The 26,179-nt window shown below is 51.3% G+C and overlaps 1 protein-coding gene across 5 annotated transcripts in view; it reads right to left on the bottom strand.

Annotated features, from left to right (window-relative positions):
• Positions 1-23,404, bottom strand: part of DVL3 (dishevelled segment polarity protein 3) — a 45,241-nt gene extending 21,837 nt beyond the window's left edge. For all 5 annotated transcript variants that reach the window (XM_050966250.1, XM_050966251.1, XM_050966253.1 and 2 more), the window contains exon 1: positions 23,210-23,404. In XM_050966250.1, coding sequence (XP_050822207.1) covers positions 23,210-23,376 — 167 coding nt within the window. In that variant the 5' untranslated portion in view covers positions 23,377-23,404. The remainder of the gene's footprint in view (positions 1-23,209) is intronic.
• Positions 23,405-26,179: the final 2,775 nt, after the last annotated feature.

The raw sequence follows: 26,179 nt of genomic DNA on the forward strand, positions 1-26,179 counted from the left end.
CTGTGCTGCATTTTCCAACAAAAGGGACCTGCAGGAAGGAGGAGGGGTCCGGGGAGGCAGAGTGAGTGGGCGGATGATTCAGGCTCCATCCCCCAGTGACATGGAGGCAGATTGTACATGGAGCCAGGCTGGGGGAGGGGGGACACTTCTACGGCCGCAGGAGTCAGGGTTGGGTTTGCTGGGTATTCGTGAAACAGTTGTCTGCAGAGACGCTCACACAAGTAGCACATCTGCTCCCATGCTGGTGGGGGAGGGGCAGAGGCAGCCTGTGAGGAGAGGGAGTCGAGGAAGACAGCTCAGGCCCTCATCAGACCCCTACCCTCCTGCAGCCTTCTCGCTCCTCCCCAACACCACCCTCCAGGCTGCACCCTCCACCAGCAGAGGTGACCAAGCAGGGAATTTCCTGCAGGCTAGTAGCTCTGGGGCAGAGAGGCTGGGATTTATCACTCCATTGATGAGAGGAGAGCAGAGTGTCCTCCAGAGAGATCCAATCCCAGGCTCATAAGCACAGGGGATTTCATATATTACAGCAGGACGGATGGGGGTGAGGGGAAGGTAGCAGGAATGAGGCAGGGGGAGAGGAGGCAGCTGAAATCAAACACATACTTGGAGACTGCTGGCCTGCGTCCCTGATGGAGCCCCTGTGCTCCAGAGCCACTTCCAGTTAGCCTTGAACGCAGCTGCTTGAGTCTTAGCCTCTCCCATTTCCCTGCAGTGCCTCCCCCTGGCACAGCAGGGCTGGCTATGGGGGAGCTATGGGAGTCACTCCAGCCCAGGGCTCTCCTAAGCAGGGCCCACTGGTTACGGGGATGCGCAGGAAAGCTAATGCATCTGGCAACAGAGAGAGATTCAGTGGGAAGGAGAAACCCCGAAGCATTCGAGAAGCCTGGGGATGAGAGTAGCTAGCTCTGGATTTGCAGTTTTGAGCTGCGTATGCAGCAATATCCTGGGGCACAAAGGGGATAGACTCCCTCCAGAGCATCTCTGGGATGACCCCACCCAGAATCGGGTTTTCTTCTGAAGCCTCATTATCAGAAAGATAATGACAAACTGAAGGAAGTTCAGAGAAAAGCCATAGAAATTATCAAGAGCACACGGGGCCTCACTTACTGGGGAAGAGATCAGAAATCCAAAATCCACATCGTTTAGGTGGTGGGGAAGAGGTTGAGAAGGGAAGACGGGGCAATAATTCGATCACCCAAGCATCTGAGGCATGTAAATACCAAGGATGGAAAGGAATTCCTCAGAGTAAGGCAGGGAGCTAGCCAGGAGATTCAATTCAGCAATGGCAGTTTCAGGCTGAAGATCAGGAAACACTTCAGAATAGTGAGATTAGAGGGGTTTTTTGTTTTGTTTTGTTTTTTTTTAATGTAAGGAAATTCATAGGCAAAAAGCTTAATTTAGTTTAAGGAAAAACCCCTCACAGAACAGTGGCATTTTCTCAAATATCAGATAGGCAAGAACTCAATGTTGAGCGCAACCTTACATTACAAAACCCCAAACATCAGAAAGCAAGGTGCACAGCTTAGATCCTCCACATAACATTAACTCTGCCCCAATATGCAAACTCACCGAACAACTGAAAACCAGAAGATGATCCTGTCCTTTAACACCACCACCACATGCTTCAGTGACTAAAAAAACTGAAATGTGATTTAGCTCTCCACATCTATAGCATAGGCTCTTTACGGCAGGAACCAGGTCTGGTCTCTCAAGCACCATGCAGGTTAATGATGCTGAATAACTAGAGTAACTGTGCATTAATACCAAAATATTGCAGCCCTTATCACTACAGATAAATCCTCCTCAGTTTCTTCTGCAAGGCCAAATGCTGTTGCCAAAAAGAAACAGGCTGTGACATCTCTTTACCAGAAGAGATCACCTAATGAGGACAATTATGTAGGGCAATTCCTGAAAAAAGATGGCATTTCAAACGTGAAATGTCCTCAGAGATCAAGCCCAGACATAAAACGCTGTTGTACGTGGGTTATCACCCTCTGAAAGACTGGATCCCAAATCAGGGCGCTTGCATGCCAGCGATCATACTTGTGTGTCAGATACAGAGGCCCTCATCTCCAGGGGCAAACTACATGTATCAGATAGGCTTAGGGAATTCGAGAAGTCTGCAGTCATAAACCAGGGGCTTCCTGGTGTCAATCATAAACTCCATCAACACGTCTTCACCCCATGTGCATCAGCAGGTGCATGATGGTGTATGGGATGGAAGGGACCAGGACAGAGATAAGGCTGTTTTGTTGACTGACTGCATTTTCAGGTAACATTTGTATTCCTTGAAAGAGCAACATTCTCTCTGAAGGGTCTTCCACTTAAGCAACTGAGACAACCTCCAACTAAACTACATTTTATGGCTGGGAGACACACATGCACTAAGTCTGTAAGGCATGCTGGGGTGAGAAGGGCTCTAAGAGCACAAGATGAGATTGTCACCTTTCCTTCAAACTCCTTTCCCAAGCCCCCACGAGCAATATCTTCCTTGACATTCCAATTTCATCGCACAAGGAGCTTACAGACTCAACTGCACTCCAGCTCCTTTGAGCCTTCCCTCTCAGAAGGCAGTATACTGTACCCCGGCTGTCCTCAAGTGTCTCTATCACCTGGTCCCAATGTGCTGCTGAGAACTTCATCACACAATTGCCTTCGTTTGAGGTTTTTGGGAAGCAAGGATTGTAAAGCAAATGATCTGCTAAACTGGGACCCTACAATAACACAGTGCCATAGCAGGGACCGGTCATCTGTTTTCCTGCATAAGTCATAAAGTGAATTGTACAAAGAGTGTTCAGAGACCATGTTTTGTTTCACTGCTTGCTCACAGAGGCAGCAGGGAAAGCCACACCCAGGAACTAAAGCACATCACCAGGCCCTGCCATTTTTGGCCTGCCAACTCAACAGTCTCACCACCTGGTGCTCCTATTACTAAGGGAAGTAATGGAATCAGTGAAGGAGCAAAAGACTGAACATGCACATATCCAGCTGTAACAACTTCCCTCCCATGCCCTCTCAGATATGCTGTATTAAAAAGGAATTACAGTGGGGAAGTTCTGTGGCCTGTTTTATACAGGTGATCACACTAGATGATCACAATGGTCACTTGTGACCTTGGACTCTAAGGAATCAGTCATGCAGAATTTTTTCCAGCAAGGCTACTCATGGCCATGACTCCTTCAAACTGAGAACAGGCAAAGGGGGTGTGAAATTCTCCCCAGCCTAAGGAGCTGAGCACTTCAATGAAGCCTTGGTCATTCACTCTTCCTTTGTCACTGCTGGACAGGTTCTTTATAGTTCCCTGTTCCTAACGAGCTCTTTTGGCTCGCACCACATCACTGCAGTCATGAGGCCTTGTCAAGGCACCTATTATTATACTGCAATATAGTGTAAAAGGTCCTGGTTAGGGATCGGGGCCACAACAAACTAGGCATCGTACACACAATAAGATGGTTCCTGTTATGATTTCTCTGCCCTAGACAGACACTCAAGCCTTAGAAAGGCCCTTTCAATGATTAGAAAAGAAACCAGCTCAGGCCCTATGTCCCAAAGCTGGAGTTGGCAGAGACATTCAGCTCCTGCTGGATTCGTGCTCAGTGAAGAGGGCACCCACTTCCACGCCATCCCACCCCACCCAGGACTGAGTGTTGATCCAGCCCAGGGATGCGGAAGGAACAGGATTTGGAAATGACCAACTGACCTCAGAGGCCTGTCTAGCACCAACTAAACTAAGCATGAGGCCCAGAAATCAAATTAAGCCAAAGATCCACAGTGGTCTCTCCCACCTGGATCTCTAGGATCTGCCGAGTAACCATCTGGCTGCAGGTGCTGCCCTGCAAACAAGCACCACAGACCTGTTAGTCTAAACCGACACAGGAAGCTGGGGAGAAGACTGCAGGAGACACAGAGGCATTTCCACATTAATTAATTTTGCCCTGCCCAGCAGACACCTCTGGCATCCACCCCCACAACAATGTTTAGAGAAGCCATCAAAGGAGCCGTTCTCCAGGCCTCTGAAGGTTCAAAGCCACTTTCATTCCCTCTGGCTGGGGCAAAAGGAAACACCCCAACTAAAAATAAACCCATCTCCCCACTCCTGTAATCCAAGCAGCTTCAACTTATTGGGGCAGAATGAGCTAGTCTACAGGGTCAGCCACAAGGATAGCAGATAAGCCTAAGGGACCACACTGGGGGAATGAATGAAGGGCCTCTGTGTAAAAAACTCCCTTTAGACAAATTCAGGAAACCTTGGGCAAGTCAGCAGACATAGCAACACACTCAGGACTGAAAGCTGGGCTCCTGCTGAGGGAAAACTGGTTCAGAGAAGCTGCAACTGAAAGGAGATGGATGTATTTCAGGGTGGGCTAAGCACTATCCAAAGGTGGCTTTTAAGATTCATCTTAATGGTGGGAATGGCAAGCAAAAACAAGGGGCCTGCCCAACAGAGGGGGAAGAGCTCAGTGGTTTGAGCATTGGCCTGCTAAATCCAGGGTTGTGAGTTCAATCCTTGAGGGGGCCACTTAGGGATCTGGGATAAAAATCAGTACTTGGTCCTGCTAGTGAAGGCAGGGGGCTGGACTCAATGACCTGTCAAGGTCCCTTCCAGTTCTAGGAGATAGGTATATCTCCTATTATTATTATTATTATTTTTTATTATTATTAACAGTGCTACTCAGCTCCATTTGGATCCAAGCAGCTGGGAGACACCACAGCAATACCAAAGATACGAACATAGGGATTAAGCACACTATACAGCACCCATCACTGTAATACCTGGATGTCAACTCCCCTTGCAACACTTGCTGACAGACAAGAGAAGGAACTCACCAACATACCAACTAACTATCCAACAGGAATTGCCAGCTTGATGATCTGATGGTGTCAAGCAGAACAGAGCTCAGCTCCCACTGGAATGCTCAGGAAAAGGCAGGGACTAGCCAGTGAGATGGAAGGAAAGATCTACTGGGCCAATGGCAGAAGCTAACTCAGTGGTTACAACGAATCCGGTGTACTTCACATTCTTATTTAGTATCTCGTTAATGAGATCGTTAGTATCTCTATGGAAGCCCTCCAGTTCTACCAATACTCACTGTTTTCCAGGCTGCCTGAGAATGTAACACGCTCTCTGTTCTCACCTGCAGGGCCTGGGACCTTACAGGGGTTAAAATGAGAAACCAGGAAAACATCAAAGCAAGGAGGTGCAAAGAGCCCCTCAAAGATGTGGAGGGATACGGCACCAAAGGCATCGGAGACCCCCACCACTGCCATTTTGTGTAGTGTGGCAGACAGGGATGAGAAGAGCAATGAGCCCCTGTCTGTGCAATGGAGCAGGCGGGATGAGGCCCTTCCTCCTTGGCCTTTGGAGGAGAGAAGCCCAGCCAGCCCTAGCTCTTTCTCAACAGCAGGAAAAGCTCCTGCAAAAAAAATGCTGATGCTGTGGAATGTGCTGGGTTAGCAGAACAGCTCATTCCTGGAAAAGCATCAACACAGCGGGAGAGCAAGGAGGGAGAAGGGGGGATCTGAGCAACTCAACCTCCACACCTGGGGAACAAGGGAGTCACCACAAAACAATTTGCTCATCAGCACCCCCTTCTCCTGGCCTCTCCGCACAACAGGCCCAGCACAGTCCCTTTGTTCTCAGCCCATATTACTGGGCCAGTCAACAGTGCAGCCTCCTTGCAGAGCAGAACTGGTAGGCACAAAACCAGGCAGACACCTCCAATCACGTCTGAGTCCTGGGCAGACATTTGTTGAGAGGAGGATGAATATTCATTGGATTTATTCCCCCACACCACATGAACAATTGGTTTGCGTTTAACAACAGGTCTGTCTGGGGCGGAGGGAGACAATAAAATTGCCTCTGACTGCATCCTGGCCTCATGTCACCGACCTAAGTTCCATCTAAGCTTCGCAGCTGCATAGCAGCCTATTTACCGCCGCTCAGGCACTCAGGGCTGCGGCAGAGAGAGGCGCCTCTCCCCGCTGGCCCAAGCCTAGCCACAGACCTGCTGTGGCTGGGAGAGAGGTACCCCTCCCCTGGCCCCAAACCTGTCCAGCCCTTGGAGAAGTGCCCCTCCCCGAGATCCAACCCAGCCCAGCCTCAAATCTGTTGCAGTCAGGGACGAGGTGCCTATCCCGCAGCCCCAGCCGAGGAGCTGCAGAGGTGGAGAGAGGCACCTCTTTCCTCCCCACCCCCCCCAGCCCAGGTGCTGCTACAGGGAGAGAGCTGGGCAGGAATCCTATCTCCCCACCATAGCCTCAGGGCAGCCTGCATCCCAAACCCCTCATCCCCAGCCTCACTCCAGAGCCCACACCCCCAGCCAGAGCCCTCACCATCTGCACCCCAACCCTCTGCCCCAGCCCTGAGCCCCCTCCCACATTCTGAACCCATCACCTCCCCCTCCCGCCACATGAATTTTGTTATGTGCACCAATATAGAGGTGGTGTCTGACACATCACCTCCATATTGGTGCACATAAAATTCTTTCCGCACATGCATGGGAAAAATTAGAGGGAAAACTGTCACCGACCACCCCATACTGCCCTCTCACTGCCCCAACAGTTGAAGGGGGGGAGGGCGAAACCCAAACATGAGACACTCAGGATGAAGGAGAAGGCACGAACTTTCAAATCAGACTCCAGGTCGGAAGATTCCAGTAGTGTCAGCCCCCACGGCCTCCCACAGTGCAGTTGCCCAGAGGGGCTTGTAAAGCAAGGGCAGTGTGGGTGGGGTTGGGAGTTCTACCCATACGCCTCTGAGGCCAGGATGAGGATGACTCCATATGGGATGCTGGGCTGGACAACGGCAGGCAGTGCACCCACTGATGGGGCACCTCCGCTTCCTACAGTAAGGAAACAGCACTCGCTTCTGCTCATGTGGGACCAACTACAAAGCTCCCTTCTTGGGCCTTGATGGCAATTTCATTTGAAGCAGCATCTAAAAGACAAAGTCACGTTTCTCAGCCCTAGCACACAATTTCACACAGGCTCTTTCCCAAACACATCACTTCAGATCAGCAGCTATGTTCCTTCTACACCCTGCTCCCATTTCCAGTGAAATGCCCTGTAAGGACAGAGAGGGGCAACTGTGGGGAGAGTCAGAATCCTGTGCCCTTTTCTCCACAGGCTCACAAAGTCTCCAGATGGCCTGTGGGACTATCAACAGCAACTTCTCTCCTGACCAGGGCACTCTGTGCCGACGCAGACAGCCTCTGCAAAGCCAACAGGGGAGTAAAAAACAAGCACCAAATCACCTCCTTTTATAGTATGACAAAGCATTAGCCCCAGACAATGACAGAAGGAACCCCACAAAGTGGATGTGTGCCTTTCCAAAAGTAGGGCCAGGGCAGCTGCAGATAGTGGCTTAAGAAACAACTGGATAGTCATGGATCCTGGACTCTACATCCCAGCATACCTTTTCGGGGAAGGGAGGGCGAGCAGTTACACCAATTCCCTACAGAGCTCAGATGCAGGGGAGGAGAGCGAGAGCCAGCTTGAGAACTATTTCCAACCACAGCTGGAGCAATTACTGGACAACTCCTCTGCACCAGAGCCAAGCAGGGAAGGAGGAAATCACACGCCTAGTAGAGTGTGCCCACCAGACAAATGTCAGCAAACTGGAAAGAATTCAGAGAAAAGCAACAACAATGCGGCTGGAATGATCAACCTGCAAGGAGACAGTTACAGAAATGCACCTGTCTACCGTGGGAGGAGGCATGCAGAATAGGAATGGACAGACCAGAGCACTGGACCAGCTAGCCTGGTCTCCTATCTCCAACAGTGGCCAGTACAGACATTTCAGAGGAAGTTGCAATAAATTCCCAGAATGAATACTGAATGGGACAGATCTTAAGAGTATTTTTTACTAAATTCAGCCATTTCTCAGGCTCTTCCCCAGGTAGGGCCCAGCACTAGAGTAATGTACCTGCTGTAGGACAGACATGGCCTCTCAGCAGGGCCACCATAAAAAAAGATTCTTTTCCAGACAAATCAATGGCTCTTGGTTTAGTCCTGCCCTCTGCACTACTCCTAGTGCCAAGCAAACACCAGACCTTGGGATCCAGGGAAGCGCAACAGAAAGGAAGGGGGCACTGGAATAAGAAAAGAAAAAGATGCTCTGATCCTACCTAGTTAGAAAGAGGATGTGCTGGTACTGAACCAGAGACCCAGAGAACGAGCAAGTCACAGAACAAAACTAACACTGACCAGAGTCAAGTCAACCACTCCCCCAAGGAGACAGCATACTGCTTCAAGCACTAGCGTAGCCAAATGTGCAGGACAGGGAAAGTCCCAGCAGCCCCAGCTCTTACCAGGCTGTTCTCAAAATTAAAGTAATTCTGCTTTGGCTCCTTTGCTTCTCTTGGATCACAACTGGCACTAATTGGTCCTCCTCTTGGCAGTTTTAGCAAATCTAGGTTGCCAAGGCCCAACCCTGTAGCTGTCTCTCCAGAGCAGGGTGAAGACACAGTGGAAGGTGGTAGGACTTGTCCTGCTGCTACCCAAGCTGCAGCTATTATGTGAGTAAACAACAGAATTCTGAGTTCCGTAGCAGTGTTGAAAAGTGGTTACACTAGCAGTTAGTTAAACCTTTTCCAACACCACTTCAGAGTGGCCCACTGCTGATAATTATGTTCAGCAACAGATCCACTTCCTGCCCCAGTGTATCTGCAGGATGGGCAGAGTTATGTGACCCAGGACTTTCACTTTCTTCACTCTTAGCCATGTTGAAGCATTAATATAGCATCTCACAAAACTAGGTGACTGGGCAACAGAATGGCAGATGAAATTTAATGTTGATAAATGCAAAGTAATGCATACTGGAAAACATAATCCTAACTACACATATACAATGATGGGGTCTAAATTAGCTGTTACCACTCAAGAAAGAGATCTTGGAGTCATTGTGGATAGTTTTCAGAAAACATCCGCTCAATGTGCAGTACGGCAGTCAAAAGAGCGAACAGAATGTTGGGAATCATCAAGAAACGGATAGCTAATAAGACAGAAAATATATTGCCTCTATATAAATCCATGGCATGCTCATACCTTGAATACTGCGTGCAGATGTGGTCGCCCCATCTCAAAAAAGATATATTGGAATTGGAAAAGGTTCAGAAAAGGGCAACAAAAATGATTAGAGGTATAGAACTGCTTCCATATGAGGCGAGATTAATAAGACTGGGACTTCTCAGCTTGGAAAAGAGGCGACTAAGGGGGGGATATGATAGATCATGATAAATGATAGATGATGAATCATGAGTGGTATAGAGAAAGTAAATAAGGAAGTGATATTGACTCCTTCTCATAATACAAGAACAAGGGGCCACCAAATGAAATTAATAGATAGCAGGTTTAAAACAAACACAAGAAAGTATTTTTTCATGCAATGCACTGTCAACCTCTGAAACTCCTTGCTAGAGGGTGTTGTGAAGGCCAATACTATAACGGGGTTCAAAAGGGAGCTAGATAGATTCATAGAAGATAGATCCATCAATGGCTATTAGGCAGGATGGGCAGGAATGGTGTCCCTAGCCTCTGTTTCTCAGAAGCTGAGAAAGGGTGACATGGCATGGATCACTTGATGATAACCTGTCTGTTCACTCCCTTTGGGGCACCTGCCATTGGCCACTGTCAGAGAACAGGATACTGGGCTTAACAGACCTTTGGTCTGACCCAGTATAGCTGTTCTTATTCGCATGGAATGTCTCTCCTTGCCCCGCAGTTAAGTCACGGGGAGTGTTTTATAACAACGCATTTGTGAGGCTGGGAGATCCACACGGGATCACATAGCAACACAGGCATGTGACTACTGCTGTGCACATCTCAGCTCAGATGCATGTGAACTCTACATCTCACTAAGAGCACACAAGCAGCATGCAATTTCCCCATCCTTAGCACAGCCCAAGGCACTGGCCACATGGAGGGTTGTGTCAACTGGGGGGACCAGAAGATTCAAAAGGGCCCAGATTAAAGATATCTGTGCATAAAAAGGCAGCTGAATTCGGTGACAAACACACACCTTGATTCTTGACCACGGGTGGGTGGCTTAGGGCTAGGATTTTGTTTGTCTCAACCTTCTCCCACCCTATCAGAATTTCTCATGTTAGCTCCAGCTAACATGAGAAATATTATCTAAGAGGGTCCCTTGGAGAAAAAGTTGTATGTATCTGAAAATGTATCTATAATGCAAGTTCCTCTACCATACTACAATGAAGGCATCTCCTGGCCTAGTCTGATTTCACTAGAGAGGTTGCATTAGGAAGGTCTAAGTAACACAAGGATGAGTCAGCTACCACAATGACTAGCACTCTAGTGACTTCTGCACTCTCAAAGCTTTGCCACCAAACTGGCAATCACATCAAGCACTAAAGTCACACTTACTGCAGTATTTTGCACATTACCCCCTGCTGTTTAATGACTCGGACATTGTGCAATGAAAACAAAAGGATAGACCAGAAGCTGCCCTGCAGGATTCATTGTACGATGGCTGCATGAGACACTCTCCTCCCCAATAGCGAACAGTTTGGTTTGCCCACGTATGGATTATGCATAGGACTCCCGAGTCACAGGTACGGTGACTTTCTACTAGCCTCCTAGACACAGAAAGCTATTCAGGGGAAGACAGTGGAGTATAGGTAGGAGAAAGAGAATGTTATTAAGAAAAGGAATAATACAGGCTATCAGCAAGAACTCTGTCAGCAGAGAAACCTGCCTGGGAAAATCATTTTCCTAGAAAAGAGGTGAGAGTCCAACTGCTTTAGACATTTAAAACTAGACTGGGGCAAAACACTAGGAAAAGTGCATTAAAGAATAAAACTGCCCCAGTGTCCGCAAGCCAGACTGGGGGTGCATCCACACTAAGAAAAAAGTGGGTTTTGCTAACAGATAGTAACCAGGGCTTAATTTGCACCTCTAGGCTTGGCAGTTCATAGCCCCGGCACTGACGCTTGACACATCAGTTATGAAAGTAAAAATATTGCTTGAGACCCGGCACCTCTTTCATTACAAATTAAGCACTGATAGTAACTAACATGGTAAAGTTATGGACAAGGCAGCTGTAGTTTTAACATGTGTTAACAGGAAGAGGTAAACATTAATGGTAAAAATAAAACACTTTTTCCCCTAGAGAAGACAAGGCCTAGATGAGCTCACACCCACAGCCCTTTATCATTGCTAGCTTCTGTGCTCTCTCTCCAGTCCCTGGTACTCACTACAGAGACTGACGTGGTTGGATTTACAGCTGACACATCACAAGGGGCCCGTTTAGGAAAGAATTCCATCAGAAATCCTAGCAAAGTCCTTAGGATACCCACATTAGTAACGACTCAGGAGGAACCCTGTCTGTACAATAAATCCCTGTGGAATTCACTCCATGAGGCTAGAATAAGACTTGGCCCTTTCTCAGCACATCCCAGCCAAGGATCTGAAAGCACTTTCCAAACACTAATCTCTAGCCCAATAAAGTAGGTCAGTATTATCCCAATGTTACAGAGGGGAACTCTAAGGCACACAAAAGTGAAGTGTCTTGGCCAAAGTCAGTACATTGGTGGCAACGCTGAGAACAAAATCCAGGGCACCCGACTCTCAGGCCTACGCTTTCAGCACAAATGTCCTCTTCATTGTAGTCCAAGCCTGTGACACAGCTCCCAGAAACGCAACCATGTTTGACTGGCCCTTAGACTCATCTCGGAGGTAGACTACTGTGTACGGCAGCAGCTGCTGGGCATCAGAGAACAGAGAAACCCAAACACAGCCTGCCTCATTCACACCCAGCACTCTCCATGAGCCACTGAGACAGCTGGCAACAAAGACGGAGGTCATTCAGCAGACGCTCTTCTCAGCACTGCAAGAGCAGATCCAGAAGTCAGCTGAGAGAAAAGACTTTCCCAGACAGGGCTGCTGCTAGTTCTCTCCTAGCAGCTGTTATCTACGGGGAAGCCAATGTCCCTACCCTGGGGGGCATGAGGAAGCCTGTTCCCTTCCAGGGATTTAAAGCTTATGTGCAGCTCAGAGCCTGTAACGCCAGGGCCAACAAGCCTGATTCTTTTCTGCCAGTTCAGTCATTATTACAGAAATTCACTGTAGTTTTACTTACGTCTTGGCCAGCAAGGCAGAGCAGAGAGGGGACAACCAACTCAAAGCCCAGCCGCTATGACACACTGACTGAATGCTGCTCCCACTGCCCTGGAGACTTGACCCATGATGGGGCAGTCCTAGAGAATTTTTTCCCCGCCCAATCTAAAAAGTAACTGATAAAAAATCATAATTGTTCCAACTCCAAACAATACTGCCTGTACAACTGTGAGCCCAGGGGAGAAGAGCCCGGCTCCAACTCTGTGCCTGTCAAAGCTACCAGAGCAGCTTAGCTCCTAGCTGCGCTGGCCCATTGTAATTATCACAGTCACAACATCACAAGGCTGGAGAGAGAGAAAAGCCAGACCAAGAGCCTCAGAGCAGCAGGAAGGAAGCTCAGGAAGATGCCAATATGTCTCGTCTGCGAGTCACCAAAGCTCGTCTGCTTAGCCCGAGAGTTCTTTGAAGCAGGGATGGAGCACACAGCACAGAGCACACTGGCACTCTCTATAAACAAGAATAATAATTGGGACCTCTTTTGTAGATGTGGTCAGAGGGAGTGGAAGTTTTGCTGTGGAGACAAAATAGCTGAGAGATTGGCCAACCCCCCCAAATCAGATCCAGCTCCAAGTGCCCCAAAAATATGTTGGGGAGAATTGATCTGAAAACTGTACTATGGCCAGTAGCTTCCAACAAAGTCTTGTCTAACATCTCTCCCTCCCCAGTGAAATGATGGGGTTCACGTGTTCCGAGCTGAACAAGCCATGAGGGCTGGGATCACATGATGTTGCAGCCAGACCCATCCAGCTACAAACACTCCAGAAAACCACCAGCCAGATAGCAAAGGCCCTGGAAGCAGCCTCCAACTAACAAAGAAGAGGGTGGGAGGGGAAAGAGGAGGGAATCAATCTGAAACACCAAACAGGGTTCTGGCAGTCGTCCCATCAGATAAGCCTCAATGCAGTCCAAACAGCATCCAGTATGCACAGAGGACTGGGCAACACAGAGGCAATGTCCACATCAGCAGCTTGCACAGCATTCTACAAACCAAACTAACCCAAGCCCAGCTGTCCTGCAGGGGCTTTCACAAAGAGTCAGGTAAAAGCTATGCCCTGGCCAAGGACACTGCTGTGTTCTCTTGCATGTTTACACAGCATGCAGCCAAAGCTAGCTCAGGGAGGTGAAGGATCAGCAGGATCGAACCAATTCCCTCATTCCAGGAGCATCCCTGGCATAAATTGAAACATCCCATCAGCTGCATATCCCTTTCCCACCACCCCCAACACAGGAGGCTCCCACTAACCTACATCACAAAAGTCTCAGAAAGGACACAAGGAGCTTTAATAATGTGCTCTGCATAGCTAAAGAGAAAGACATATGGCCTGACTGCCTAGAAAAAGGGGCTGGTTTTTATGAGGTTTTTGGAAACCAAGCACGAATATGGCCTTGGCTACACTGGCACTTTACAGCGCTGCAACTTTCGCGCTCAGGGGTGTGAAAAAACACACCCCTGAGCGCTGCAAGATACAGCGCTGTAAAGCCTCAGTGAGGATGTGGTTTACATGCAGCGCTGGGAGACCTCTCTCCCAGCGCTGGTGCTCCGACCACACTCACACTTCAAAGCGCTGCCGGGGCAGCGCTCCTGCACCACTGCCGCAGCAGCGCTTTGAAATGTCAAGTGTAGCCATACCCTATGAAGAAAGAGCTACTGGGGAACTCACACCTCTGTCCACACAGAGACTCCTTTTCGCACTCCCATTTCCCCTGGTTGAGCAATATCAAGCCAAGCTCTGCACATTAGCTTCCATAGCACAAGAGGGCTCTGGGCCAGAATGCTGCAGCTCAAACACATTTGATCCTGTCAGTCCCCTGGGGACCCACAGGACTGAGCCGAAGCTTGTTTCTTAGTGTTTGCACAGCCATGCCCTAGTCTCTGGGGAGGAAGCGCGTGGCACCAGTTCAGCGACTGCTTAGGTCAGGACAAGCCCTCATCAGAGACAGAAATTAGCCAGTCCTCTGGGAGGTGCACAGCAACAGGACGACAATACAGCCATTACAACAACATATGACCAGTCACTGGACTGGACACTGCAACGGAGACGAATCACAGAGCTCCCAATGAGATGAGAGTAGGTGGGGAATCCAAGGGCAAACAGGTCATGTACACAGGAGCTAAGCTTGAGAACTAGCAGGAGCTCAGCATTCTGAGCCATGAGCATGAGGGACATGATCTACCACCATCTGCAGCCCCAACTCCAAGCCAGCCAACACCACTATTTCCCTGGCAATCCCACCCCCTTGCTGCTCCCGGCAAACGGAACACTAACATTGTCCCCAAGCACTACCACCCAGACACATCGCTGAAAGGCAGCCGGGCTACAAAGGGAGCGAAGGGCCCTGTGTGGAATGGAGCTCTGCCAACTTCAAAACGAGACTCTCAAACATTTATTTTAAATGGAAACCAGAAGACCGAACAATGGTTGCCATACTGTCATCATTAGCTCACTAATAGGACAAGAGGCAAAAGTAAACCAGAAAACCAACAGTATCATATTCTTCCAGTAAGCACTGGGGGAGGGCACTCACTGTCCTGACCACAGAAGCCAGAGATACCCCCCACCAAAGCCTCACATGTTCCCTGGCAGGCTGCTACGTGCATGAGGCCTCTTTCCTTCATTTGGAGCACTAGACCCTGCTGTCATTGAAAGCCACTGGCAGACCACTGAACTCAGAAAACAGAGTCAGTAACTGAAGCCAATTTAATGTTGAGTACAGAAAACACCCTTTCTGGCAGAACCGTATGTTTCAGATCCACAGGATTGGTGCTATGCCCTCAGCTTTGGAACAGTCTCTGGGAGGAATCCCTTCAATCTGCCAGACTCCCAAGGGATATCACTCTTCCTTCAGAGTGAGCCATGAGGCCTCATCACCTCCTAGACTGAACGTCTGGGGCTCCAGCCCTCCTGCTTCACTCTGCGAGCTCCGTCCAGAGAGTCCAGCTGAGACAGACTCTGGTAGGGACTTGTCCACCCTTCAGGGATTAATGCACCTCACCCAATATTTGCAGTGACGCTTAGTGTCAAGAAAGGTCAGGTTTAGCAGTCAATTGGACACAGCCTAGGAAGTCCTTAGGGGAGTCCAGAGACTGAAGGTTAAAGCATAGTCCAAGTCCCATTCTGGTTAGCCCAGAGCCCAGTCAAGCTGTAATTAACTCCATATTCAGGCTCTGTCTCTCTCTCTCAGTCTGACCTCCCTGGGCAGTTCCCAGGTGAGAGGCTCGACTCCTTCCACTAGCCAAATCCGATCCCTCCACCTCACTCCTTCCCAGTTCTTTGTTCTCAAGCTGGGGATTTTGCTCAGCTTCCATGCTGAGTGGTGGAGAAACCCCTTTCCCTCTGGGGATTAGTTGCAAGGTGTCAATGTCCTGGTGACTGGATTTGCCATGGTCTTCTCAGATTTTCCACTGATATGGGGTCAGCCTCAGCCTGCCCTTTTTAAGAACTCATTCATGCTCAGACAAGTGACATTCATACCCACATCTCTTGCTCAGCCTTCCCTGAGAGCAAGTGGTTCCTCTTCCCCCCCGCCACCACTGGATACCCATGCGAAATACAGGAGAAACTGAGGCACATATAGGTTTCAAAAAAATGTACAGAAAATTCCCACTTCACCACACCATAACCAAATAGGACCTTGTGATGGACAGCATACAGCAGCTCAGGGAAACAAGAGTGCAGAGCCATGTTTACACAAGAGTTAAATCCAGTGGAATACATTTCAGCAGATGGGCAGAGAACCATGCTCGAAACCATGACATTAACAGCCAAGAGCAGGCAGCTCAGGCAGAGAACAAGGCTATGTTTGGCCATGATCACAGATCAAATGTCAGATCAAACATGCTGGAACTCAGCTAAGCTGCACCTAGAGACGGCTAGAGGACAGCAATTCCATTTCACGACAACTTTTGAGGTCCCAAAACTTGGTTTTAGTTTTGTTCTGGTGTGGAACGTAAACTTCTGGACTTTTTCATGAATCAGAATTGTGTCAAGAAGTCCGTGTTCAGCTTTTCAATTCATCATTAGCTGCAAACAAGTTCAGTAGGTGTTGTGAAAGGTTTGTTGTTTGTGTAGTGTAGACAGGGCCCAAATTGGCTAGCTTGTCTTACAGAACACCTCTCCCTGGCAAAGAAGCCAGGGTACAAGTGCCATCAAACATGGTGGTTGCTAAAATGGTGTCAACCACAACACAGACAGGGCTGGACACTGACAGAGTCTAATAGCTGGGTTTGAGCAGAAGGGAGCAGCAATGCAGGCACATGCAATGCCATCCAGAGGTGAGTACAGCAACTAACCCTCCACACACACATCTGTTACACCACAGCCCTGGTGCTCTTGCTCTGCCTCCCCCCACAACTTGGGAACAGGCTCCTACAATAGCCACGACTAGGATCAATTCCAGTGTCTATGTGGGAGAATGGTGTGGAAACTTGCCATCAGAAGAGGATGGAGAGGTTGGCAGTCCCTAGCCATGTGCTCAGCAGCCTACAAGGCAGAAGAGCAGCCAGTCAGTGGGTGCTGCGCCCAGCATTCAGACACCCAAGAAACACTTCAAATAACATTTGCCTTCACTTAGGCAACTCCATCCTATCTGATCAGCAGGGAGACCTCTGTGCCCTCACAACTAAGTAGGAGAGACTGCAATAGACGTGCGTACTGTGAACATGTCTCAGAGGTGAACACTGCCCTCGAAGGACCTCCAGCTTTCTGGTCAGCTTGACAAGGAATAACCTGGTTGGGGGAGGGCTAGTCAATATGCTGGGCATCAGCCAACCACCTCAATTTTGTCCTAGGAGGCAGGTACTTTTTCACAAGAATTTCTAGGCTGAGTCAGTCTAATTGTCCAAAGCAGAGTTACCCAGAGTACTCAGCACTGCAGGCATCTACAATTCAACTAAACCCATTTGTCTTGTCCCTTTAGCCCTTCCCGTCTTTGCAGCAACAGATTGAGGGACATCCAGGGAATGAACAACTCTTCTCCTCAATTAGGGAATTTTACTGCTTGGGAAAAACACAACAGATCTGTGCTCAGCCCGTGAATGCCACAGGGACAGCATACACCCTACCCCTCAGTATGAGTAACGACACAGTTAGCAGGTCACTGGCTAGAGGATGAGGAGAGGTGCAGGACAGGCATTGCCCCTGTCATAACCTTAGTCCCAGATTTGGACCTCAGCGTCCAAAATATGGGGGTTAGCATGAAAACCTCCAAGCTTAGTTACCAGCTTGGACCTGGTACTTGCTGCCACCACCCAAAAAATTAGAGTGTTTTGGGGCACTCTGGTCCCCCTGAAAAACCTTCCCTGGGGACCCCAAGACCCAAATCCCTTGAGTCTCACAACAAAGGGAAATAATCCTTTTTCCCTTCCCCCCTCCAGGTGCTCCTGGAGAGATACACAGACACAAGCTCTGTGAATCCAAACAGAGTGACTCCCCCTCTCCGTTCCCAGTCCTGGAAACAAAAAGCACTTTCCTCTTCACCCAGAGGGAATGCAAAATCAGGCTAGCAAATTCAACACACACAGATTTCCCCCTGATTTCTTCCTCCCACCAATTCCCTGGTGAGTACAGACTCAATTTCCCTGAAGTGAAGAAAAACTCCAACAGGTCTTAAAAGAAAGCTTTATATAAAAAGAAAGAAAAATACATACAAATGGTCTCTCTGTATTAAGGTGACACAATACAGGGTCAATTGCTTAAAAGAATATTGAATAAACAGCCTTATTCAAAAAGAATACAAATCAAAGCACTCCAGCACTTATATTCATGCAAATACCAAAGAAAAGAAACCATATAACTTACTATCTGATCTCTTTGTCCTTACACTTAGAAACAGAAGACTAGAAAGCAGAAACTACTTCTCCAAAGCTCAGAGAAAGCAGGCAGACAGAAAACAAAGACTCAGACACAAACTTCCCTCCACCCAGAGTTGAAAAAATCCGGTTTCCTGATTGGTCCTCTGGTCAGGTGCTTCAGGTGAAAGAGACATTAACCCTTAGCTATCTGTTTATGACAGCCCCTTACCCAGACTTACCACAAGGGAAATAAGTAAGCAAACAAATCACATAAGGCTTCCAAGCCTTGTGAGCTCACTTACATTGTCAAGGGATTTTCTCTCACCCTCTCTCTGCATGCAATCCAGTTTGAGTGACAGCAGCACCTATCACCAGGAACAGGGCAAAGCCAGGAGCCTTCTTTAAACAAGGAAGTTACGCATACAAGAAAATATCATCTCAGGCTCCAAAGGGCTGGCACGCTATGAGGCAGCTCACCACTTCTTAAGGATTGACACTGCTTATTAGCTTTAGGATCCATTCCTTGTCTCCAAAACACTCTCAACCAGAAAGACAGAGGCTCCTGGCACTGATTTCAGAAAGATCTCACAATAAAAATAAATCAATCAGCCTCTCAGCAGACATCAACACATTTCCCCGTGCACATGTGTGCGAGATGAGGTCGCCAAATACCAACAGCGTCAGACCCAGGAGCTGGGAACTCCAGCAGGGCCTGCTTTGTTCTGTCTCCAGAAAGTTCTCCTAATCTCAGCTTTGAACCCAGCTTTGGAAAGCTGAGTGATAATTAAATAGGCCTGAATTAGTTATCAGGCTGGTGATCAGTTGGATACTAATTTTTGCTTGCCAGCTGAGACCTGGAAATCACTCACCACTGTTCAGAGATTAAAGTTGGAATCAACTTCTGAACACAAGTGGGAGAAGCAGCAGAAGCACCCCATCATCCCACCCCAAATCACTTGTGTCCCCTTAAGTGATGCAACACAAAAGGGCATGGGAGCTGGTTTGTCTTATCACTGCCCAAAAAAGGGGAGATCACATAGGTCCAGAAACCGCAATGGAATAGAATAGAAGAGTTGGCAAGGCACAATGGAGACAAGCAAAACAATCAATTGCTCAGACCAACTACTTCCTTAAGCACAACAGGAGTTGTGAGAAAAAAAGAAGCAGAGTAAGGGGGAAAATTAAAACTTTCAGGCAGCCAAGGATTTAGGGAGAGGAGAGAAGAGGGAAAACTTTGAGCCAGTTGCTAAGAGTTTGCCTACACACAGAAATTGCATGAGTTTAAAAGATTACTTAAATTAAACCAGAGCAAGGACTGCATGGACATCCTTCTATTGGTTTAAAACTGGTTATATTGGTTACAGGTAAAATCTAAACCAATAAAAACCTGGTTTAAATTGATTTAAGAGAGTAGCCACAGAGTTGCACCAGTTTAAATAAACTGGCTTAAAAATCACACCTTTAGTTTAACTGTTGCAACTGTGTGCATAGCACAGACTGCAGGGAAGACCTGCCTTTGCGATGCTCAAAGCAAGACACCATTTCACTGTGACAACTTGGGGGAGCCTGTCACACATTACGGAGATCCAGAACCTTGCTGAATAACCAAGTAAGCTACAATGGGGCTTCAGGAGGTGTGGTGTTTGTCATGTCCTTGCATGGATACAGTAACAAAAAAAAAAAAAAATTAAAAAAAATCAGGGTATCAACTGAGATCAGGGCCTGTTGTGTTAAGCACTGCACAGATACAGATACACACAAGTAAGAGTCCCTGCCCTGAGGATCTTACAATCTCAAGAGACAAGACAAACAAAGGGTGGGAGGCAAGTATGATAATTGCTGGTTTACAGATATATGGAGATATACCTATCTCACAGAACTGAAAGGGACCCTGAAAGGTCATTGAGTCCAGCCCCCTGCCTTGCCTAGCAGGACCAGATGAAAAACTGAGGCACGGAAAGATTAACTGACTTACCCAAGGGGACTCTATTGCCATTTGTTGCTGTTACATCTCAGTCCAGTAACAGACTCCTGCTCTGTGGGTGGGTAATGAACCCATTTCCCCATGAGGACTAGCTCAGGAAATGTTGCGACCTCTCTGTTTAACCCTCTCCTCTTCCAAATTTGCAAGATTAATTAATTTTGGGTTTCTTTCCTTCCCTCAGAAGACACTGTTCCGAAATTCACTTATTCCAAGGCTGGGTACCCTGCACTTTGGCTAGCAATAGCTGCTGATCGGCCCTGCAACTCCACACTCAGTAAGGAGAATCCTGGTTCACATTTCCAAGGAGATGTAAACACTGAATCAGCCTCCCTGCAATCCTGATACTCAGAGGAAACAGATGTTAACAAGATAAATAAAATAAGGGAAAATCCCACACATTAAGGCCTGGTCTACAGTTAAATGTAGGCTGGCATAGCTAAAAGTTCACACCGCTGAGTACTGTAGCTGTGCTGACCTAACCCCCAGTGTAGACATGACCAGATCAATGGAAGAATTGTTCTATCAACCCACCTACCGTTAAAGTGCCTTCCAGCGCCGTAGTGTCTACTCTACCACACGACCGTGGCATATCTGCAAGGCTGTAGCTGTGTTGCCCTAGTGCTCATAGCAAAGACATGGCCTAAGGCAGTGGCTGCACTGCTGCTTTGGGATGTGGAGAGCTGAAGGGAGCTCCCAAGGGAACGCCATGCCAGAGCTGTCCTGCCCGGAGAAAGGCGGAAAAGACGGTTGACCAGGCCTGAGCTTAGGGCAGAGGAAGGAAGGGAAAACTGTCAGAGGAGGGAAGGGGAAATTAGCAGGTAAATCTGGCTGACTCTGGGGAGGGTGAAATGCATCCATCCCTGACAGACGGCTTGCAGAGAACTCACCCTCATTCCCTGGGAGTTTTGCCTCTTTAGAGCTGGGGCCAAGGCCCAAGGCCCATCCCAGTTGGAGGCTTCCCCTTTCTGTGTTACCAGCTGCCACTGAACCTTGAGGCGCCACCATTCCCTCTGCCTCAAATAAGTAGTTTCTAGAAGTTCTCCCACTGTCAGAAGCAGGCTGGCTCAGGAGACTCACTCCACAGGAGTCACGTTCCTCCTTGCAGGTGCTGGGGGAAGGGGCAACCTGGGGAAAAGGGGCAGATTGTCTGGCAAAGAGTAGTAAGTGCACCTGAATACCACCCCTTTCTATCTCAAGCACACACCAATTCTTTTCAGTCACTCACATGGCACAGTAAGTGTCCATGCCCTTCTATAATGATCTCTCCTCCACATTCATCTTACTAGGATGGAAATACAAGATCCCAGTAGGTTCCTGCCAGCCCACCTCCCCATGGGTCAGTTGAAGATTATTCCCGCCTGTATACTGTTTAGAAGTTATCAAAACATCTTAAGTGACAGGGCCCCCGCGTCTTCCTTGGACACAATGCCACAGCTGGATCAGTCTTACTGTCTCCCTCCAGCCCTCAGATCATTCTCCTTGCACTTCTCTGAACGAGCAGGTACCCAGAACTAAAAGCAACATTCCAGATGGGTTCTCCCCAGAGTCAGACAGAGAGAGACTCTCCCCTCCCTGCTCCAGAACTTAAGGCCTCTGCGTCTGCAGCCTCAATTAGATGATTTATTCAGCAGCATAGAAGTACGTGGCACTAAAACAAAACCACAGTGACCACTTTTTTACCCCATATCATACTGCAGACTCCAGTCTGATTTGCTGCCCATCCCCTCAGTCTCTCTCATCCACTTCTACACCCCAGATTTCTTCCACCCGAAGAGGATCCAGGTTTAGGGTTATTCCTCTCCCCCATTGAAAGAGCTGCATTTGTCCAACCTGATCCTTGTTTTATTATTTTCAGCCCATTTCTAGTCTCACTGGGTCTCTCTGTATCATTTCCCTGTCTTCACTGGTATCTGCAGCTCCTCCCTGTTTTGTTTCATCTGCAAATTTCACTGATCTGCCATATGCTTCCTCTTCTGGATCATTAGTGAAGCTATGAAATAAGACCAGGCCTCACACAGGTTCCTGCAGCTTCCACCAGACCCTCTGGCCACAACTTGAGACATTGCTATTTATTACTACTCTTGGTTGACAAATGCAGACACTTTTCCACCTATATGGCAGTGTTGCACTCAAGGGTTTCAATTCATTTTGAGAGCAACATTTCAAAGGATCCCAAAGCATTTATTTACAAACAATATGCATGGAGAATTCATTTCACCCACCATTGAAATGCAGCCTCCTCTGAAGGGAAGGCAGCAGCACTTTGGCAGTACCCAACAACGGGATACAACAATTTAGGCACAGAATATGTAGTGCAAACAACTGAAATTCCAGAGGGAAGACAGGACAGGAAAATGTACTTAACTCAACTGGAATTTGGACAAAAGGTAATACCAACTCATTTGAGAAATGCCAGGAATCTTTCATGACCATGAATAGGTCTAAACTAAAAGTTGTCATTTCCAGACCTAACACCAGACTGGGGTATTTGGGCCAAAATGGACTCAGCAGAGAAAGTAATTATCTGAAAGACTCTCATCCAAGCAGTAACCAGGTCCAATTTATGGGCATGGCTCTAATTTATGAGATCTAACAAGGCCACAGCCTGGGGCAGTCTTTGGTTGTAGTAGAAAGGAGCTGGGAGGAGTATGAAACTATAGACCTCTTGCAAGCCCCAGCTGCCCCCTAACAAGTTCTAGAGTAAACTGTGAACCCTGTGAGGGGGAAAAAAACAAGCAAGAGGGGCCCTGCAACCCCTTCCCAAGCAGGTGCTCTGCAAGACAGGAGGACCAGAGCTCCCCAGGTAGAAATGGGTTCTTCACCAGAGACTGGAAAAGAGTAGGATGCAGGGAGATGACAGAATGGGGCGAAGGGATGTGAATATCCTGGGGAGAGAAATGGATCAGGGGCTCCATAGGAAAATTAAGCGTGTGCCTATATGGTGGTTCCTTAAAGAGATGTAGAGTTTGTTGGGGGGTGCCAGAAAAACTAGACTATGGGGCCCCAAAATGAGAGAGAATTTGGGGAAGAAGGTACAAATCCCTCAACCTTCTTACCCAGATATAGACATTTGAGAGTCCAAGGATCCCTGGCATTGGGGGAGCCAGGGGTGCTCCCCAGCACACTCCAGAGGTGGGATTAGGGGTACCGGGGTGCCCCCCAGCAAACCCCGAAGGGAGGATTAGGGGTATCGGGGGTGCCCCCCAGCAAACCCCGAAGGGAGGATTGGGGGTACCGGGGGTGCCCCCCAGCAAACCCCGAAGGGAGGAGTGGGGGTACCGGGGTGCCCCCCCACTCACCCGAAGTCATCGTCCATAGACTTGAAGTAGAACTTGTAGTTGGGCCGGTTGAGGAGACCCTTGAAGTCGCCCAGGGTGACCCGCTCGGCCGGGATCGGCAGCTTCACCAGGTAGGGCGTCTCCTGCTCGTCCAGGTGGTAGATGATCTTCGTCTCGGCGGCCGCCATGGCGCCCCCCGCCCGGGCCCCGACCAGGCCTGCAGCCCCCCGGGCCCCGAGCGCCACCAGGCCCGGCCCCCAGCACGGCGCCCCCCGGCCCCGGCGCGGAGCCCCTCAAACGCAGCGGCCCGGCCCGGCCCGGCTTCTCGCGGGGTGGGTCCCCCTCGCCCTTGTTCTCCGGGTCCCAGCGCCGCCCGGCTACAGCGCAAACTCCGGCGGCTCCGGCTCCGCCCCCGCGGCCCCCAGGCCCAGGGGCTCCGCTGGGCAGCGAGAGCGCGGCCCGGCCTCGCCCTGCTCCCCCTTCCCGGGCGGCCTCCCCTCAGCAAGGGGCACGGGGCTGCGCACAGAGCCCACAGCCCCCCCGCTTCACTGCACCCCCCCCGAGCGCACAGAGCCCACAGCCCCCTCGCTTCACCGCACCCCCCGAGCGCACAGAGCCCCCCCCGCTTCACTGCACCCCCCGAGCGCACAGAGCCCACAGCCCCCCCGCTTCACCGCACCCCCCTCGAGCGTACAGGGCCCCCCCCGCTTCACTGCACCCCCCCGAGCGCACAGAGCCCACAGCCCCCCCGCTTCACTGCACCCCCCGAGCGCACAGAGCCCACAGCCCCCCCGCTTCACTGCACCCCCCTCGAGCGTACAGGGCCCCCCCCGCTTCACTGCACCCCCCGAGCGCACAGAGCCCACAGGCCCCCCGCTTCACTGCACCCCCCGAGCGCACAGAGCCCACAGCCCCCCCGCTTCACTGCACCCCCCTCGAGCGTACAGAGCCCACAGCCCCCCCGCTTCACTGCACCCCCCGAGCGCACAGAGCCCACAGCCCCCCCGCTTCACTGCACCCCCCGAGCGCACAGCCCCCCAGCTTCACTGCACCCCCCGAGCGCACAGAGCCCACAGCCCCCCCGCTTCACTGCACCCCCCTCGAGCGTACAGAGCCCCCCCGCTTCACTGCACCCCCCGAGCGCACAGAGCCCACAGCCCCCCCGCTTCACCGCACCCCCCGAGCGCACAGAGCCCACAGCCCCCCCCGCTTCACCGCACCCCCCGAGCGCACAGAGCCCACAGCCCCCCCGCTTCACCGCACCCCCCGAGCGCACAGAGCCCACAGCCCCCCCGCTTCACCGCACCCCCCGAGCGCACAGAGCCCACAGCCCCCCCGCTTCAACGCACCCCCCGAGCGCACAGAGCCCACAGCCCCCCCGCTTCACCGCACCCCCCGAGCGCACAGAGCCCACAGCCCCCCCGCTTCACCGCACCCCCCCCGAGCGTACAGAGCCCACAGCCCCCCCGCTTCACTGCACCCCCCGAGCGCACAGAGCCCCCCCGCTTCACTGCACCCCCCGAGCGCACAGAGCCCCCCCGCTTCACTGCACCCCCCGAGCGCACAGAGCCCCCCCGCTTCACTGCACCCCCCGAGCGCACAGAGCCCACAGCCCCCCGCTTCACTGCACCCCCCGAGCGCACAGAGCCCACAGCCCCCCCGCTTCACTGCACCCCCCGAGCGCACAGAGCCCCCCCGCTTCACTGCACCCCCCGAGCGCACAGAGCCCCCCCGCTTCACTGCACCCCCCGAGCGCACAGAGCCCCCCCGCTTCACTGCACCCCCCGAGCGCACAGAGCCCACAGCCCCCCGCTTCACTGCACCCCCCGAGCGCACAGAGCCCACAGCCCCCCCGCTTCACTGCACCCCCCGAGCGCACAGAGCCCCCCGCTTCACTGCACCCCCCGAGCGCACAGAGCCCACAGCCCCCCCGCTTCACTGCACCCCCCGAGCGCACAGAGCCCCCCCGCTTCACTGCACCCCCCGAGCGCACAGAGCCCACAGCCCCCCCGCTTCACTGCACCCCCCGAGCGCACAGCCCCCCCGCTTCACTGCACCCCCCAAGCACACAGAGCCCACAGCCCCCCCGCTTCACTGCACCCCCCGAGCGCACAGAGCCCACAGCCCCCCCGCTTCACTGCACCCCCCGAGCGCACAGAGCCCACAGCCCCCGCGCTTCACTGCACCCCCCGAGCGCACAGAGCCCACAGCCCCCCCGCTTCACTGCACCCCCCGAGCGCACAGAGCCCACAGCCCCCCCGCTTCACTGCACCCCCCGAGCGCACAGAGCCCACAGCCCCCCCGCTTCACTGCACCCCCCTCGAGCGTACAGAGCCCCCCCCGCTGCCCCACAGCCCCCCGAGCGCACAGAGCCCCCCCGCTTCACTGCATCCCCCCGCTTCACTGAACCCCCCAAGCGCACAAAGCCCCCGCTTCCTCACAGCCCCCCGGGCCCACAGAGCCCCCCCGCTTCACTGCACCCCCCAAGCGCACAGAGCCCCCCCGCTTCGCTGAACCCCCCCAAGCGCACAAAGCCCCCGCTTCCCCACAGCCCCACGAGCCCCCCGTTTCCCCACAGCCCTGAGTGCACAGAGCCCCCTGTTTCCCCACAGCCCCCCTGAGTGCACAGAGCCCCCCCCGCTTCCCCACAGCCCTGAGCGCACAGAGCCCCCCCGCTTCCCCACAGCCCTGAGCGTACAGAGCCCCCGCCGCTTCACCGAATCCCCCCAAGCGCACAGAGCCCCTCCGCTTCCCCACAGCCCCCCGAGCGCACAGCCCCTCCCGCTTCACTGCAGCCCCCCCGAGTGCACAGAGCCCCCGCCGCTTCACTGCACCCCCCAAGCACACAGAGCCCCCGCCCTCTGCTTCCCCACAGCCCCCCAGCGCACAGAGCCCCCACCCCCCGCTTCCCCACAGCCCCCCCGAGCGCACAGAGCCCCCCCACTTCCCCATAGCCTCCCGAGCACACAGAGCACCCCGCTTCCCCACAGC

The sequence above is a fragment of the Gopherus flavomarginatus genome, chromosome 8 (genome assembly GCF_025201925.1).
Source record: "Gopherus flavomarginatus isolate rGopFla2 chromosome 8, rGopFla2.mat.asm, whole genome shotgun sequence".
NCBI lineage: Eukaryota > Metazoa > Chordata > Testudines > Testudinidae > Gopherus > Gopherus flavomarginatus.